Here is a 19,222-nt window from a genome sequence, read left to right as displayed (position 1 = left end):
TCTTTTCTTTCGCCGTTCGCGGCCTCCACCTCGCTCCCCTCGCTCACCTCCCCTCTCGGCGCAAACACAGTCCTCGCCGGAAAGGAAGTTGTCGACTGGAGCACGTGCCCCATTTGTCTCCAGGTACGCTTCTCGTCCACATCTCGTCAAAAGACTTACGCATGTGCTACTGCCTAACGCGAAAAGAGTACAACCTTATGCCATCACACCCTCCTGTCAGGCACGTCTGCGTGGAGGTAGCAACCGATGCATGCAGATAGATGCCTATTTGCGCATATCTATCTATCTACCGATTTCCTTACATATATCGCGATGCATGCATAGATGTGTATGTATGGGTATGCGCATGCTTCGGCCGGCAGAAAGTTGTCACGGTGTCGGTATGCATTAGCCGTGTCGGGGAGGTTTTCAGTGTACTTGATTCGCTTCTGTTTTGCCCCCTTCGGTGTGCTCTTTCCGGTTTTTCCGCGTTCCTCGTCGGGCGTCTGCGGCTGCGCTGAGCTTGTCTGTTTCTGTCGTGATGCTCTTCTCTCTGCTGTGTCTCTGCACTGGCTCGTGGCTGCCTGTCCTCTGATCTGCCTGCATTCGTGGGCTTGGATCCTCTCGGCCTCGCTTCGCGTCGCTGTTCCCGTGTGTTTCTGTTTTCCTTTTCCCCTCCCGTTGGTCTTCTCCCCTCCTCGCTGCGTTCCTCGCTCTTCCCCTCGCGTAATTTCCTTGACTTGTGTTCCGCGGGTCCTCGTGTCTTCCTCTTCCTGCCTTGCCTCTCTCCCCAGGTTCTCTGTCGCCCAGTCTGGGGTCCATGTCAGCACGTTGCGTGCGGCGGTTGCTTCGTGGGCTCTCTCCAGTGGCGGCAAAAATGTCCGGTTTGTAACAGACCAATGAAAGCGAGTGACCTGGAATGCATGCGGCCTCCGGCTGTCTCTTCCACCGCTCGCCCTGAAACAGCCTCGAGGGACGCGCAGCCTTCCTCGTCTCCGCAGTCGCACCCTTCGCTCGCGAGCTCCGTTACGCCGTCTTCTCCGTCGGTTCCTGTCTCTTCTGTCTCCACTGCCGCTTTCGCCTCTTCCGCTTCCCGTTCCCCTGCCGAGCCGTCGGAACCGCCGCCTGGACGGGCTGCGGGCCAGCCCGACACCGACAGGGGACAGTCTCCGCCGACCGCCACGACGGCTAGTTGGGCTCCACCGTTCCGGCAGGGAAGCCTGGGGCCGACCCCAGCGGCGACGGCGGCGGCTGCGGCGGCGGCGGCTGTCTCTGCCGCGGCTGCCGCGACCGTCACGGCGACCCTCGCTGGAGGCTCTGACGCAGTTCTGAGTGCGGCGGAAGATGTGAAGGACGGCGCCTCTGCCGCAGCCTCAGCAATCAGCGCCGTTTTGTCCTCTGGAGACTTTGACGGAGAAGCCGAGAGAAGCGCAGGGGGACGAGGCAGGTCCGCCGACATCGACGCGCGAGAACAGACAACACACACTACGCTCGCAGGCGATGGAACGGACGAAAAGACCATGATCGCATGCGTGCAGAGATTGCTAGAAGAAGAGAGGCTCCAGGCGCTGGAGAAGGAAACACAGACCCCAGGACGAGAACGCGAAGCGAATGCGCGGGAGGGCAGGGCCGCGGAGGCCGCACCTGACCCACGAACGCCTGAGACCGACCAAATTATAAAAATGTGTGATTCCTATTATGAACGCGTCCTCGCCGCTCGGGATGGAGACAAAGGTAGTGATGGCTGTGCACCTTCCGCGTTTTCTTCTTCTGCTCTTGGGTCGTCTTTCGCCTCCGCCGTCAGCGTTACGTCTACCCTGTACTGGAGGCTTCTCCTACGCTGTGAGCTTTGCGGCGAAGTCGTCGCCATGCACAAGTGAGTCTTCTTTCGAAACACTTTCCGATATATATATCCTGACTCTCTCTGGTCTCTCTCTTCTTTGAATGCATTTCGTCTGCTTCGCAGCCGCCTCCTCGCTCGCCCTGTCCGGTATGGAAGCCGATTTCTCGTGTCTGCCAGTCAAGAGTCTCGACCTGCATCTTTCTGTGCCGTTTCGCCTCTGCCGCGTGGTCTCAGGTCCACACACGTTGCCCCGTCGCAACGTGAACCATCTTCATATCCATTTCCTTCCCTCTTCCTCGCCTTTCTCCTACTCTTGAACCCTGCTTTTTTTCTGCGTCTGTTTCCGCTTTTTTCTGCCTCTTGGGTTCCTCTCCTGCACTGTGTGTCCGTCCCTCTCAGTTGTGCGATTGCTCGTCAGATACGATGCCCATCGTCGCTCGTCGTGTGCCTTCCGGCGATGTCGGTTCTTCCCGTTCGGGTGCGAGTTCGTCGCCAAGGTCGAGGAACCCTGTTCAGCCGCTACTTCCTCGTGCGTCTCGCCACTCCCTGCCTCGGCCCCGTCCTCTTTGTTTGCGTCCTCGGTCGCCCCTGCCACAGCTCCATCTTCCTCTTCGTCTTCTCCGTCTTCGTCTGCGCAGCGTTCTTCGCGAAATGCCTTGCAGCTGCGAGTCCACGAACACCGCTGTCCCTACCGCCTGGTCAAGTGTCCCTGCTGCTGGAAGTACTGCACGGAGCGAAGCAGCTCGGTCGTTCTCCCGCTCGCCCGACTAGCCACGTTGCGCGCTTCTCGCCCAGGCTCGCGGCAGCCACTGCCGAAAGGGCCTTCGCTGCCCGTGTCTACGTCAGCCGCGGAGAGCGAGCGCGGCGCGGCTGTGCCCCATCTGGCGAGCGTGGACTCTGAGGAGGAAGACGTGCGAGCGGACGCTGGCGAAGACGCTGAGGGACGTGTCGTTTCCGCGGGTGCGCGGCTGGATGAAGCGGAGAGCGCGAGAGCAAGCAGCGGGGACCCGGCAGAGCTGCATGCGTCGAACCGCAACCGAATCGACAGCAGTCTGGTCCCTGGGGATCTCCCTCCTCGCGGCAGAGAGCTAGGAGACGCGCGCGACGACCGGGCGGGCGCGGATTCCTCGGCGCCGTCCCAACAAGACCTTGTGCACCTCCTCATTCTTCAACAACAGGATCTTCCGAGGGAAGAGGAGGCAGACAGACTGTGGTTCTCGGTCCAGCGCGACTCCTCCTCGCTCTTCGCCTCGGCGGAAGTTGAAGAAGTCGACTTGGCCGACCCTGTCGGGCGCGTTGTCTTCGACGACTTGCAAGGGGCGATGGACTACCTCTGTACGTTGCAGCGTCTCCTTCGAAAACAACTCGATTGGGCTCGCCGAGAAGGAAAGACTCACAAGGTCCCTATTCGATTTGAAGTACAGGAATGCGTTAATAGAGTTTCGTAAAAGCGCAGACCGCTCCGCGGCTTTCTGGTGTGGTGGCGTGCATATGCGCATGCAAGTCGACTGTGCCACTCTCTGTTGTTTCCAAAGCGGATTTGCAGTCGCCGGTACACACCGTGTCTCCCTGTGGGGCTCGCCATGTCGGTCTCGCCATGTTGGTCTCGACGTGCGCAGGTGCGGTGCTATGGCCGGGGCTGAGACTGTGGGGCGAAGAGAGCGCTCTGGCTGCCAGCGGGGGACTGCGGCGCTTGTGCATGCGGGGTGTTGCGGCGATTCCATTTGTTGTCTCCTTCGCAGTGGACACAGAAGAAGAGATTGAGAACCGCATCGAGCGCTACGGGATGGAGCCGAAAGCCTTCATGCGAGAACGTAAGAGTGCAGATCGTTACAGCCACAAGTTCTCCGATGGGGAATCATTTCAGAGACAGAGAGACAGACAGCTGCTCGATAAGAGAGACCGTCAGGGGCCCTGAAGAGCGTCAGGGATGTCGGGTGATCCCCCGTGAGGGGCGCTTCGTAGATTGCGATGACAAAGAGACAGCATTTGTGTCGACTGTTTTCTTCAGAAGGCGGCCTCCTCGTTTGCTCCCCGGACTGCATTGTGAAGGAGCCTCAGCGGCTGCGGGTCGAGTTGCACGAGTCTCTGGCGCTGTTAGGTGAGTGCCGCGGAGTCTCTCGCAGTTGGTTTCTGTTGACGTCTGAGAGAACGGGCGCAAAGGGGAGGAATTTCTGCAACCTGGCGTTGCTGTCGTCGAACCCCTCTGTTGGGGCGTCCCTCCCCCGCGTTTTGACTCGTTCTGATCCCGTCCCTACGCACTCAAAGCCCAGCACGCGCGTGGTAGCTGGCTCTGTCATTTGTCGTTTTCTTTTTCGGTTTTCCGTCGCTGCGCGGCATCTCTCAAGAGAGGCGCACCCCCTCACCCCCTCGTTCGCCCTTCGTCCCGACTTTGAACGCGTGTCTCTGGGGACTTGCGCTTTCCAGGAGTCACGTGGGCCGTCGGCTTTCCTCTCGCGTTTCTCCTCGGCGCCGCGTCGTCCTTCTGGGGGCAAAAGGCGGCGGCGTTCATGGACATCGCGGTCCCCTACTTCTTCTCCATCGTGTCCGGTGAGTCCCGCGTACCCCGCCACCGAGTCAGACAGATTCGCTAGGGAACAGTTCATCGTTTCCGCGTGCAGTCGGTTGTCGGCTGTCCTTTCACAGACTTATCGTCCGATTCACTGACTTTATATAGAGAAGCAGAAAGAAATACAGTTACATGCATGCAGAGCGATCTCCATCCGTTTCTCTATTTCTATATAGATGGATGTACACGTTGTCTCGTGGCAGGCGCTGTGCCGTTGCCGCTGCGTCTTTTTCAGACTTTTATCGGCGAAGATCTGGAGTTCCCTGTGTTCGCTCGCAGGCTGGCTGACTGGCTTTCTCCGACAGCGCCCTGCCGCGGGGTTCTCTCTGCAGCACGAGTAAAGCAAAGGCGAGGCGACGCGCACTTCCGATTTCTCGGCCGCTTCAGACAGACGGAATGCGGCAAACAGGGACACGCAGACAGCGAGTAGGAGCTGAAGAGCTGAAGGTTTTGTTTTCAAGGAACGCTGGCGGGGGGAAGGCGTGGCATGTGGGCTGAGGAAACAGGCGAAGAGCAGGCGACCGACAAAACGCAAGGGTGTTGTGTTGCCGCTTCAGAAGCACACAAGTTCTCATTTCAGAGGAAACGGGGAAGAGAGGAAGAACGAAAAGGTGGGGAGTAAGCCGCCGCATGCTCAAGGCCCCTCCGAACTTGAAACACGAGAAGAAAAGGCAAGAGGTAGACTGCATGCATACTGAACCCTAGCCAGATCCGTGAACTGAAGCCCTGTAGAGAGAGAGGGCTACAGAGATAGATGCGTGAGCGAGACAGATGAAGAGAGACTGCCAGGCCGTTCTGGCGACTGAGGCAATACCTCGGCGTATAATCAAAAAATTGGTTTTTTTCCGGGCGGTAGCGTGGCTGCCGAACTTGCGTGTGGGGGCACAAAGGAAGCAAGAAGACTGGGCTGGCCCGGTTTGAAAATGATTCATGGCCCCTACCAGACGCCTTGGTCTTTCCCTCTTTCCGCGACCTTGTACGCAACAAACGTGCCTTCGTGCGGAGATGCCGAGGCGGATGTACTCGGACTCCGTTGCGAGTCACCGAAAATAAAACGATGAGGAAATCCGCCAGCTGTTGTGTCCGGCGTGGATACGACTCTCACAAAGAAAGCGGGTCGCGTGTCTTTACGTGTGTGGCCGAGTGCGGTTGCTACTTTGGGAGAGGTTGAGGGCGAGTTTCCGTTTTCTCCTTGAATGTTATTTCCGTTTCTGGCCGTGAGTGAGGCCGCACAACCACGCTACTAAATCAGAGGGAGAAGGCTGGAACTCTGGAGACAGGAGAGGCGTGCGCTTCCCCCCCGCACACACACACGCATCCAGGAATAGACGTGGGATGTAGTCTAAGTTAGAGAGATACATTACGGATCCTTTGATACAGAGATTCTAAGAGATATAAATGCATTGTGTATATGGAAATGCATCGGCGTAGACTCCGTGGATACACCTCTACCTGCCTATACATGGCCACGTCCTTATCTGTGGATGTATGTACATCTGCATATCTAGCTTTATATTTTTGATATATATACATATATATATATACATATACGACAGAATCCGAGAGGTAAACTCCGGGAAAAGGCGTCGGCTAGTCTGTCGGTGCTTCCCGTACTTTTTCTCGCGGCTTCAATTCTACTTGTTGAGGATGGAGCCGTCAGCGTCTCTATGGGGTTTTTGCGAGCCCTGCAGCTTCTCATTTCTTCCAAAATCGTCTGAGCACTCTCGCGGATCCTACCAGCTGAAGGACTCAATGGACGCCTGTACATCAAAAATACGTAGCCAGAGGACCGCATGCACTTACATCCCTGTAAACTATCGTACATCGATACATATGCATATATAGATATACTTGGAGAGTGTTTGTATCTTCTTTCAAGTATGTCTGTTGTCAACAGAACTTTCCCTCTCTTGCACGACTAGTGTTTTTGTGCCTCCTCGCACGGCCACGCGTGTGCCTGCTAGTGAATCATTCTTCACACATCGCCCAGAGCCTCTCCGTCCGACTCACCTCCCGATGCCGAGAGGAAAGACGCCTCACTATCACTGCATGCACGTGTGGACAGGGAGACAGCAGGAGAGCTGGTTCTGGAGAAAGGATGAAGGTAGCCGGCGCGGAGATCTACCCGACCGCAACAGACACTTCGGAGAGTTGTCCTGATCTTTCAGCGTTAGAACTCTTTTGAGAAACATGTAAGCGTCCGTCCTTATTCCTTAAATTGCCAGTAGGACGCATGCACACGTGTAGATATGTGCCTACGCATAGAAGAATCGTACGCAGTGTGTGTGGTGAAGGAGACCTGAGAGGGTGTTGACTCTCCCCATCTTGAGCAAGTCCAGCTTCGCACTCGGGGACGAAGTCTCTCGGCTTGTCTGCGTCAACAAAAAATCCTGTGAAAACGGCAAACCTGGAATTTCCGAATTGGAACCTCGCGACAAACACGGCTCGTCTACTACACCCAGGATGAGAGGGAACGTATTTAAGGCCCTTTTTAAAAGTTTGGCATGTTGCGGGGCCTTACTCGACGCGAAGTGAAGGCGCAACAGCGCAAGTGAAGTCCGTTTCTTGTGATTAGCGAAAGGTCGTGATTGCTTTGGTGAAGACGCGGGAATACCGCCTCCCTCGCGAGGTTCTTTTTCCCCTTTCCCTTCGCTGAAAAAGACAGTTTGCTTCCACAACGGCGAGCGGAAGCGACTCAAACTTTCGCGAGTGAGAGACACATTTTCCAGCAGCGCTTTCCACACACAAATACGAGCGACACACACAGTTCCCTTCTTCTGCCCCGTAGGTCATAGAAGCCTTTCTTGTTCAACTTGTAGAAACACATCTTTCTTCTTTCGCTCGGTTTCAGAAACCGAGTCTCGGCACGAAAACGCCGCCTGAACAAGGACGCCTGCGCCCGAGCGACTTTTCGTGGAGACAGGAGACTCGTCGGCGCGCTGGCAGCTGCACAGAAACCGATGAAGGTGAAGGAGACCTAAAAAAGAAAACCCCGCGAAGAAACGAGATCTTTTCTTCGAAACGACGCTTCAGAGACCGCTTTTTCGCGGCTGTCCATTTCCAGGCCCAGTCCTCGCTCACCTCCCTTCCTCATCGCGGCTAACTCCGCCAGCGTACACTAATCGACCTGTATGTGCAAAGGGGAATGTGTATGTGCAAAGGGGAATGTGTATGTGCAAAGGGGAATGTGTATGTGCAAAGGGGAATGTGTATGTGCAAAGGGGAATGTGTATCTGCAAAGGGGAATGTGTACGTGCAAAGGGGAATGTGTACGTGCAAAGGGGGATGTGTATGTGCAAAGGGGGATGTGTATGTGCAAAGGGGGATGTGTATTTCTACGGGGGGATACGTAGATGTGTTTGTAGGTTTCTGTGAACAACGGTGTATACCATCTGTTTGATTCTACATATACGTATAAGTATTTAGACACATGTACGCGCAAGACCTTAAGAATTAACACATTTCTGTATGTACGGAGGAATGTGCATGACCGCATCAGTTTCCACTGTTTCTGGCGAGCGTCTCTGTCCTTTCAGATCCTGGAAATGGCGACCGCACCTGCGACAAAGAGCACCAGTGGAAAGGAGACAGGCAACTTATTTCCTTCGAAATCTCTTGTCTTTCTGATTGGCTCTTCAAAAGGCTGTGGGCGTTCTGTAGCCCTCGAGGCGGAGAAGAAATGGCGAGACGTCCAAGACCGCGCAGAACTGAAACTCGTCCTCATCGGCAGAGTGCGTTTCTCCAATGCAAAATGACTCATCTCTTGAGGAGTCTACACCGGCTCGATTTAGGCTTATCTACTGGACATGTATAATATATATATATATATGCTGACGCATATGTATACACGCGTAAGTCGGGCTTTCCGTGCTACAATATATATGTATATAAATATATGCAGGTGGTGACATTTTGCGAGTGGTTTTCTCGTCAAGTGCAAGTGACCTGAATGCATAGGCTACAAAAAGGGCCATCCCTACGATTCAAACCTATGCTGCCTCACGGGGGCTCCAAGCAATATCTGCACGGACCATTATGTCAATACCAACTGTCACCCACTCCTTCCCACATGCATATAAATGTATATACATGTATATATATATATATATATATGCACGTGCATGCGCACGCACATTTTCTGGACCCAAGTATATAGAAAACCGTTTTTCGTCTGTCGAACGAATGCACAAGGTGAAGAGATGAAACAAATTTGAGAACGGCAGAGAACGGGCGTTGGGCGGGCGTCAGGGCCTTCCATCTGGTCAGAGCGAACCGGCGTGGGTCGTCTGTCTCCTTCCTCAGGATGAACATCTCATGCAAGAAAAACTGGGGAGGCGGCAAAGAAGGAGCTCGAAACGGCGACCTACACCATCCACAAGTAAACGTGTTCGCATGCGTATCCTGCCTTCCCTCCTCTTGCTCAGAGCTTCCACTAATTCTGTGCCGCATACTGTACTCGTGTGGGCGACTAAGATCTCGACACTTGCACATCTGTAGATAACGTATTGGTAAACCAATTCGACATCTTCGGCATGAATATATATATATATATATATGTATATCTAGATGTGTATGTCCAAAGAGTGTCGAAATCGACTGGAACTATAAGATAAGCTAGAGCCGGTTTTGTACGAGGCGGAGAGGAGTCTCGGTCGATTTGCATTCAGAGAGGGTGTTTCCTTGTCGATTCAATTCGGTTTCAGCGGCCTCCGTGAACTCTGTCTTTGCGCTGGGCGGAGATGCGTAGGTGTCTGCATTCCGCCGCGTGTGTATAACGGTTTATTATCGTTTCTGTGCCAGCGGGGACGGCGGCACTGCGGTCATTCGCGCACCGTGTGTCGAAAAAAAAAGTGCGCGTAACTCAGGAAGCCTTTCCGTTGTTTTGCTCCAGGATGCCTGCCGATTGTACCACTTCACACCAAACCGTGAGTATGCCCGCGTCTTCTCTGTTTTCCGTTACTCTGGTCGAGATGTTTCTCTGTTTCTCGCAGACTTGACGTAGGCGTCGTGGACGACGCGTTCGAGAAGCGCGTCGACGACATCTTCGCCTCGGAATCCTTTGCGGACTTCGATGCACTGTACGGAAACTTTTCCATCGACGTCTGTGTCTTGTCTCATCTGCAGGTCCACTTTAACACACAACTACATGTAGATACGCAGGTAGGCTTGTGGATATGGCATTATTCTCTATCTCCGCTTATGTCGCCAGGAGTGCTTTGTTCTCTTTCAAACTACAGGCTAGATGCGTGTTGCTGCCAGCGAGTGTCTGTAGCCATCACTCGAATAGAACGGTTATCGGTTTTGTTGCCGAGGCTCATCCATATGCACCTTAAAATCTCTAGAGAGATGGAAACGAATGTGAACTGGTGCGTGTTACGTTCATCCCTCAAGCAGGCGCCTGTGTCCTTCTGCATAGATACATATGTGTGTTCCTCAGTGTCTGTACACATTTGCTGTGCGGGGGTGTGGCTTTTCCTTTTCAGCTGCATGCGAGGACATGCCTCTGTTTTTCTGTCTCAACTCAGGTATTTGATTCACAATTCAGGGTGGGTGCAGCCCACGTGCTACTTGCAGAAAGCGTCCAGCGCCGACATTCGCCGGTCGATCGACCTCAACTTTACCTTTTTTTCCATCTTGAACTCCCGCTTTCTTCATTGTCTCCTCGAGACGGTTGCATACGGCAGGAAGCCCGGCGTCGTCCGCATTCTCCAAATCTCGTCCCTCGCAGGGGTACAGCCGTTCCCGTCCCTCCCGCTCTGTTGCGCCGTCAAGGCCGCCAGAGACATGCTGATGCGCGTGGTGGCGACGGAGATAAAGGCGTGCGGAAACTTGCGGATGTGTGATTTGAAAACCCTCAACTGGGCTCCAGGTGCGTCAGACGAACGAGCAGGTCTCGTCTCTACGGAACCGAGTACAGATCCGGTTCGGAAGAATGTGCACACTGTGTCACAAAGATTTTCGTTCAAAAACGTCCGACCCCATAGCCAGGGGTATTTGTGTTTTGCTTTTCACTCTCAGGCCACAGCGCGAGTTTGATGTGGAAGCTTGTGGCAGCCGACACTTTTGAATCGGGCGATCATGTCGACGTCTTCGACGTCATCAAATCCCTCTGAAGCGGGACACGGTGGCCCTTCCGCGTATTTGAGAAACTGCCGTTTTCGGCAACTGGGTCAGACACTGGAGGGAACCTGGGGCGCATCGACTGTCGAAATCTCAACCCCTGAAACAAAACTCACCCGTGCTGTGTCCGGTGACGTGTGAACCATCTTGTGGGAGTGTCCACAAAAAGTGCTGGTATCAGAACCATACGAAGCGTCTGCGCTTCATTCAGTCCACTCTCTATTTCTCTTTTTTCGGGTGTACGATCGTGTACTGAGGAAAGCGGTGTCTGTTGGCGGGCCCTCAAGAAAAGCGCCTGCTTTCTGTTTCGTCTGTGAGCACGTGGTGTCATGTGTTCTCCACGGTCACTAGCTTCTCATCCTGGGTTGCGTGGGCAGATTGTGTGACTTCAACATCGGAGTGAACTGTACATCTTTAGCCGTCTGCGCACATCTACGTAAACGTATAAATGAGTTCCGTGCATGTATTCACGGATATAATTTTTCATCAACTCGATTCCGACGCTTGCGCCGCGCGCTGCCTCACAGTTTGTCAGAAAGAAACGGCAGACGGATTTACTGGCATGCTGCTTCCTCGACAGGGGGGTGTACGGATCAACCAAAAGCGACAGCACAAAGGCCGCAGATGTGTTTTTTTTCCGCACGCTTCTGTTTTTTTTCGGAGTTCCTCTTCCGAGTCGCGTCGCGCGGTGCACCGGGAGCGAAGAAACTCGAATGTTTCCTAAGGTATCGCCACTGCTTAGCGGTACAAGCTTTTCCGGAGCCAAAGAAGACGAAAGGAGAGAAGAGAGGCAGACACACCAGGTCTCCAAACGAAGAGATGGCAGAAACGTGGTAGAAATTTCAGCGTTCGAGACGGCAAGGGCTGTCTTTCTCAAACGTGGCCCCCAGCAACCTTCTGAGAATACGGTTCTAGGGAAAGAAATACATAAAAATAGGTGAGAACAACCGAAGGGGATTCACTGAGAGAGAAAGGACACGACCTCGACGTTAGATCGAATCTGATTGGTATTGCATGCCCCTAGGACGTAAGGAACAGGAAAGGTTAACCGCTACAACAGCAGTTACTGTAGCTGTAGAAGAATGCTAAATCTAGAGTTTATCTCCGATGACACTGCATAACATAGACACAGTTGGTGCATATCACAGCATGGCTTGACAACTGTGGAGCAAGGGCCGTACGCTTGCCAAGGCTGTGGAGGATGCACCATTCGTGACGAAGACATGTACATTAGAGGCCCCAAAAGGAGTTAACGGTCTACCTAAATCTCCGTGTGAAAATCTGACGTTCTTACGCCGCTGTACAATGAACTCCCTAAAGTCGTTGCCTCTCTGAATCGCCTCACGGCTTCTGTCAGTTCCAAGTCCTCTGTGACGCTCAACGATTTGTCGCCGAGTCGAGTTGCACGGAAATACATATCTGCCTATCGATCTAAATATATGCATTCGCGCAGCTACAAAGATACCAATACATTACGCGCTACCTCCATGGCTTTGTTGATGGCATGAACGAAATGCTCCTTGAGCCAAACAGGACTCGAGTGCGTTTGCCTCTCTTCGGCAGCCTCCATCTACTCGTGACTCCCCCTGTTCCTCGAGGCATGGACACTGAGAAAACTCTAAAACACATATAACTCCAACTCGGCTGGCAAATCAGGGGTCGCACTTGTCCGTTTTCCCCCCTCCTTTCGTTTGTGGGAACTGTCGTCTCTTTCCCATCATTTCCACAACAACCAAAGGCCCCCGCACAATGATTAGAATCTGTGAAAAATTAGAACCTGTGATTCGTGTTATCAAGCAGTGCACGGGCGTCACATGAGAAGCAGCCTCTTTCTTTCACGTGTTTTTAATCAGAAAGGGAGTCTTGGTTGACATTGCAAGCTGGTTTCATGCGGCCTGCCAGAGAGAGCCCTAAGATCCGACGAGATCGTCTGTGCGATTCAGCTCTGCTCCTCATTTTGCGTTTTGTTCTTAGTTCTCGCAGCGCGCCTGACTAGACTCGGCGCCTGCGTACCATGATTCGCGTTCCTGTCCACACCCTTGAGCAGAAGGAAGGCGTAAATGCTGGGAATTGCACTTTTATCGAGTCGAAGGACGCAGTTTCAGGAAGGAGCGACAGGAGATCGTGTTTGGCATTCTACGAAGGCCTGGGAGCCTCGGGAATCAACGCGAAGATCGCTTTCGTGATTGCAGGGGCGTCAGCTCCAGTGATCTCTTTCACCAATGTCCCATCCTTGTAGAACAGGAATTTTGGCTGGGATGTCCCGTGATACTTGCCTAACTCAGGGACCAAGGCTGAATCGGCGGTTAGGAGCTGGCACCGTTCCTCGAAGTCGTCGATCAACGGCACTAAACTGGAGAGTGCAGGGAGCACACTCTGACAGGGACCCCATGCAGCAGTGAATGTATCGACCACAAACAGTCTGGGGTCTTCTGCATTGTAAATGAGAGACTTAAAATGCTCGTCATCAGTGACGGGTGTCTGGATGGACTTCGTCGCTGCCATGTTCCTCACTGCCTAAAGGTAAGTGTTCAGCAAGACGACGTTTTTGATTGGCAAGCAAGAGGGCGGCAGGTTCGCGCACAAAAGTAAACAAGAGAAGGAACCAGTTACAACAAATGTTGCGGCAAAAATGACAGAGCTACCCAGATGCGCCGTTCCGAAATAAAAGGCAAAATAAGAAGGACATTCAGGTCTTGGGCGGGACGGACAACTTCGTTGTATTGTCCAAATGTTAATGTGTAGGAGTGCGGGGCCCGTCGCATGGCAACACTCTTAAGCGCGAGGAGAAAAGTGTGTTTCAAATGGAAGGGATGCTCAGAGGGGAGGGCAGCACCTAGACTTTATAGTAAGCGATATAACGAAACCCATCGCCTTGCTTGCTTGGGTGGCAATACTAATCCCAGCTTAGAACCAGCTACACAAATAAAATGGCGAGGGTGCCTACAAATCGCCACAAAATCTGTCACGAGTGAAGGGCCAAATACACTGGGTTGAAGACAAACAAAAAAAGCAGGCACATGCTGGAGGCTCGTTTGCATTTCTTCTGTGCACACACACACACACACACGAGCCTCTTGGACAAGGCGTCCTGATCCAAGGCGCAAGAGTCTCGACAAGGCGTCCTGATCCAAGGCGCAAGAGTCTGATCTTTACGCGTGGCCGCGAAAAACGACATCCATCAGTTTCTTTACGTCGGACTTCTTGTCTCAGTGACTCGCCGAACAAACTTTATGTAACGAATACGGAGAAATTACTGCTTCTTGTTCTGGGCATTGCCCCGACAGAGTCGCCCTTTGTATCTCTTCATTCCGCCCAGATCGGTCTCCTCTAAAGTTGCCTCCGTTTAGGCCGCGCATGCTAGATACCCGTGGCGTGATCGGTTGAAAATCAGCGAGAAAGCGAAACGATCTGTTGTGACGGCGAACGAACCATTCTCGTCGATGAACAGCTTTTCCTCGGTGTCTCAATATTTGAGCTGCCAACAGAAATCCCTCCTGCAGTTTCGCAAGCGGGAGATTTGCAGGCGAAACTGATGGTCCCGTGGCTCTCTGGCATGTGGATAAAAAATTCACCCGTTCTTTCGGAGGGCTTCATTCTCCCTCCAGCGGTGCAATAGCCTCTCTCCAGCTTTCTGCCCGACAGGCATATCCGCAGGCCCAGAAAGATTGAAAGAGATATGCATATCGAGAGATAGGTTCGCAAACAGGCAGCAAAAATACACTCAACTGGTAGCCAAATAAAGGCAGGTAACGAGGGAGATAGACGGGGAACAAGTTAGGAACATAGGTGGACATACACGTTTATAGCTAAAACAAGGGGTACGTTGAGATTTCGCTCCGTTTGTAGATGTGTATTTATACGTCTATATATCCACCTAGGTATATTAGACGTATTGTCACATATTGGTGTAAAATGATTGCGTGAAAAATGACCGTGTATATCATTTCCGGTAGATGCAACTGTCCAAAGCTCGCGCACTGCGAGCTGGCGGCGAGTCGTTTGTGTCGTCGGTATCCAAATGTCATCGTCAAATTCGATATACGAGATCCTACAGAATGTAAAAGTCACTTTCAGCAACTCAAAGAAAAGTTCGGATTCATCGGTAAGCATCCAGCGGCGACTGATCCCGAAAAGAAACAGCGGAAAGAAAAGAATTGGCACAAATGCTGAGAGCATCGGATACGCCATTCTCTTTGTCCCCCATCCAGAAAAGGCAACACTTCAAAACAAGTGAACCATCAACTGAAACAGGTAGCAGCTGCGGTAGTTTTGAAGAGTGTCGACAGGCCCTCCGAGACCCTTTACATATTTCTGTACACAGGCACGTATGCCTGCATAAATGTGTAGGCAATGTATTAAGATATATACAAGAAATAAAGACGGCTCACAACGTTTAGTTCATCCGAGACCCGGTCTTGACGCGCGGGCTCAAGGGGCTGAGTATCTGGTGGCCGACAAACGGTTCGTGCCCATCTAAGATCTGCATATAAATAAACACATAGAGATATCCGTTTAAATACGTTTACACACTGATGCATGTATATGTATATATATAGATAGATAGATAGATAGATAGATAGATAGATAGATAGATAGATAGATAGATAGATAGATAGATAGATAGATAGATAGATAGATAGATAGATAGATAGATAGATAGATAGATAGATAGATAGATAGATAGATAGGCGCCAGCGCTGGAGTATTTCTTTGTTCCCGCTCCGTGTTTGCGTGTAGACTGGGATGGCGCAGATGATTCTCCTGTCGTATTCACGCCGGAAGGCGACTTCATCGGAAACCATCTGGGGTTCCTTGATCTCCTTGGCAAGAAGTATAAGATGGACGACGTTGACTATGACAGCGGGGACCCGTCGAAGACCGACCATAGTGACTTTGATGCTCTCCTCTCCCAGCTTGCACGTTTAAACGAAGCGCACTTTCGCCAGCAAGTCCTCGAGACACAGATACTAGGACCTGGCATAGTAGATGAAGTCGAAATGCGGACCGAGAAACTGTGGCAATCGTCTCTTCCCCCTCAGCCTCACGATGGAGCGCCATTTCATGAAGACTGTCCCGCACACACACATACGCAGAATGATTCGGATAGGCAAACGTGGGTAGAGAACCGAGCAAGCAGGTCTCCAGGGAGCAGCAGAAACGCTCGAGAGGACAAACGTCAAGATCGGCTTGCACGCTCCTTCTCCTTTCCACAGGGTTGTTTCCGGGTGTATGCTGACCTGTCAATAACGGAGGCCATCCACAACGGGGTCCAATACGTTGTATGGTCTTCGGCTGAGCTGCGAAGAATCAACATGGTGAACACGTTTCTAAGAAGCAATTTCCAGTTTGTACACCCCGCTTTCCTCCTCGAGAAAATGCTTCCTAGACACGGGTTAGAAAACAGGTGGACACATTATGTCATGGTTGCTGATACGCCGATAGTGCCGAATCACTTTGCAGTTATTCCTAAAAAATACATCATGCCAGTTACAGATGCAAAGGCGGTGGACTGCCTCCGAATGAGAAGAAGTCTACTTGTGTTCTACGGTGAGTTGCTTGGTTTTTGACCTGACAAAGAGACAAAACGAAGCGTTGCCGAATGCACAAAACGAGCTCCCTGCTTCACTCTGATCTCCGATATATATATATATATATATATATATATATGTATAAGAACGTGCCTACACAGACTTGTGAATAAATAACTATAACTCTTTGGGATATACAACATCTATCTATTTAGGGGCAGATGAGGTAGTTCTGCACGACAGTGATCTACGTCTTTGAATTACGTGATTCGGAGGGGCAGGCACTCCACAGGATATTCGGATCGCCACAGGACCGTGTGCTTTTCCATTTTCCAGAAAAAGAAAAGCGGGCAGAGTTTGCGCCGATCATCTCACAACTTGCGCACAGCCTCGAGATGTCCATCTTGACCGTCGATCCAGAACCCTTTCAAACGACTGGGGCTGCAGTTGTCGCCGCCACAGCCGCTGATCTCGAGAGTGGGTTAGTTGAGCCGGAGGGACGATTTGACCCCCTATGTCGATATGTTAGTTCATGTGCTCGCATCGTCATATAATTACAATGACATCCATAGACTGATACATATTCGTGTTCTTTCTCTTTATGCATATGCGTCTATATATATTGACCGCTCAGCATACGTCTTCGCTCTCCTGGAGCACGCATGTATTCAGGAAGTGTGTATAGGAGAGTAGGCGTATCTGAATCAACTTCCTGAGAGCACCGTTTTCCGTGCGGGACCTTTCAGCTCTCTCTATATGTATACATCGATACCCCCAGTCCATTCATATTCCCTGTATACAGAGTCCAGCGGTGTGACGTGGCACAGCAGACCTTCCTGCATATAGTTTGCCGCCTCGGCCCCTCTAGAAGAAAGCGTTTAACGGAGAGGGTGGATGGTTGTCGAGATGCCAGTTCCGGCTAGCCTCAAAAACAAGGAACCCCGGTTCTCTAGCTTCCTATTTTTCGCCACGTAGAGCTGTTTCCGACATGTACATCTGTACAAGGGAATCGTGTTAGTTTAACAGTGGGCAGCGCGCACGCCGCATATGCGTCCCGTTCAAGAAACGCAGAATTCTTCACAAGAACGCAAGTTTGCGTATCTCGCCATTGCCCGACAAGAGACGGCTGGAGTCAACAGGTGGAGAAGCCTGCAGGGAACGGTGTCTGACGCTTGTAGCATGTGAAATGCAAGCATCTTTCACCATTTTCCTGTGTTCTGTCTCTCCAGGCAAAGTTCGCCTAAAACACCTTCTCGCTCAGATGACGGAATCCGGATGCATCTTCGATAATTTTCCTTCTTGTCTGGTAAGGGGACGAAATCTACTCCAGGGAAGGGCGACGGGGGTTTACCTTGCGAGGTTGGGACGCAGACTGCCTGGAGCATGGGAAGGCCTCTGCTAGTTCCTCGGCATCCGGCGCTCCCCTGAAGACAAAAGTCGTCACTGGCCATTTCCCAAACTGTGCACCAGAATAAAAGCCGACGCCGAACCAAGACACGAACCTACTCCCCAAATCTGAGAGAAAATACACTCTCTCCGTAGTGACAGCGAGAAACAGCTGGAAGAGGGTGTCTAAATGAAGGAACCACTCCAGGCCCCTATGTTCGTAGTCGTGTCTGGTGTCGGTATATATATATATATATATATATCTTCGCTTGGTAAAGGACTCAACACGCAAAGCCTTTTCATCAAATACCTCTGTGGCTTGTTCCTGCGCCTTTCTCCCCATCTCCAGGAGCACTGCCGCGCTCTCAGTGACCTCTGCGGGGGACCGCAGGCGTGCGTGACTCTACTGAAAGGCGAGACAAGAGAGTCGAGTGCCGATGAGTATTCCCGTTTTTTTGATTGTCACAAAAGAGTTTTCACAGTCAGAGACGACATGGACCCAGAACAGGTCAGCCTCGCCAAAAACGCCCATCCACTAGTTTCTTGCTACCCCAACTTCAGGTAGTTAAACTCGATGTGTCTGTATGCTTGCACTTGGCTGTCAATGCCTGTATCTGCATATGCATGCATGCTTGCACAGGTACACACTGGCTAATGTAAATGAACTGGTAGCCATTGTGTAGGTAGCGAGGTTCGACATGTGCGTATATACTAACATTTGCATTTCTCTCCAACTCTCCGCGTTAGTCTGCCTGGATGGGTATACCTCTGTACGATTGAAATTATGGGGGCGCATGCATGCCTTCTCTCTGTCATTCTCAGTTTGTTTCCGAGGTCAAGTTGTTCGCGGCGAATGCGATTGAAGCGGCCAGTTCCGGCAAACCTCGGCCAGGAAGTGGAAGTGATGCAGTGCCTGTTCGACTGTTCAAGCGCTGTGTGAGGGACCTCTCCAGAGGTTTAACGCGAGAGGACTGGTAAGACACAAGTAAGAGTGCTGTTCTTATCCAGTCGCATGCATGCACATGTATAAATACATACATATACATACACATATTACTATACTTGTAGTGAAATACCCGCATATATGCAAAGACATTTGTATAGATGCAGATATGCATACACGCATCTACAGAAAGAAAATTTAACCACAGATATATATATCTCCATGCTGATATTCATATATATATATATGTATTGAAACCCGGGTCTGGAGTACGATGCATAGACTCGAAACTGAGTTGTGCCGGTAGAGAGGTCAGACCAGCGGAGAGTGTGCGATTTGAAACAAATTGGGTTTGTTACTTTTGTGCTCAAGATTGCCTTACAGGCATGTAGTCAAAAACGTTCTCCGCCAGCACGACTGCGCTGCAACGTTTCAGTTTCTTCCAGAACGATGGCCGGACCACAGACGGCCCGTCGACACACACATTCAGGTGCTTTTTCACCAGACAAAAGAACGAGGACAAGAAAAAAGTGCAGAAATCCACCGAAAGAGAGAGACACGAGGACAGAGGAAGAAAGGAAGCGGCCGCAAGGAACCGTAGATATAAGAGGAAAAAAAGTGACAGTGCTTGCTTTGATTTGTCGCGTATGGGTTTTCGCATGTGCGGGAGTGCATATACACGCACAAACGTAGGCAATGGATGCAGAAGTGCGTTTTTGTAGTGATTGGTGTAAACTTGTATTTAGGTATATGTGCATATATACGTTGGACTGCAGTAATCGGGGTTTGGACGCAGGCTCATGTGGGGCTTTGAAGGCGTGGCATGACACGGTCAACGGGTGAACTGTTGC

At 51.7% G+C, this 19,222-nt stretch overlaps 2 protein-coding genes across 2 annotated transcripts; both read left to right on the top strand.

Moving 5' to 3' along the window:
- Nucleotides 1–878: 878 nt before the first annotated feature.
- Nucleotides 879–4,732, top strand: NCLIV_031940 (conserved hypothetical protein; the record flags this gene model as incomplete). Its single annotated transcript, XM_003883390.1, has 6 exons — nt 879–1,855; nt 2,241–3,157; nt 3,565–3,636; nt 3,834–3,923; nt 4,250–4,372; nt 4,671–4,732. 6 exons carry the CDS (start codon nt 879–881, stop codon nt 4,730–4,732), a joined length of 2,241 nt encoding a protein of 746 aa, XP_003883439.1.
- Nucleotides 4,733–7,936: 3,204 nt separating this feature from the next.
- NCLIV_031930 (putative sepiapterin reductase) lies at nt 7,937–10,504 on the top strand (the record flags this gene model as incomplete). Its single annotated transcript, XM_003883389.1, has 6 exons — nt 7,937–8,122; nt 8,694–8,769; nt 9,095–9,134; nt 9,383–9,551; nt 9,948–10,260; nt 10,410–10,504. 6 exons carry the CDS (start codon nt 7,937–7,939, stop codon nt 10,502–10,504), a joined length of 879 nt encoding a protein of 292 aa, XP_003883438.1.
- Between the last annotated feature and the right edge of the window lie 8,718 nt (nt 10,505–19,222).

The sequence above is a fragment of the Neospora caninum genome, chromosome VIII, assembly GCF_000208865.1.
Source record: "Neospora caninum Liverpool complete genome, chromosome VIII".
Classification (NCBI taxonomy): Eukaryota; Apicomplexa; class Conoidasida; order Eucoccidiorida; family Sarcocystidae; genus Neospora; species Neospora caninum.
Note: the sequence above shows the minus strand (reverse complement) of the source record. Positions and strands in the feature narration are given on the sequence as shown.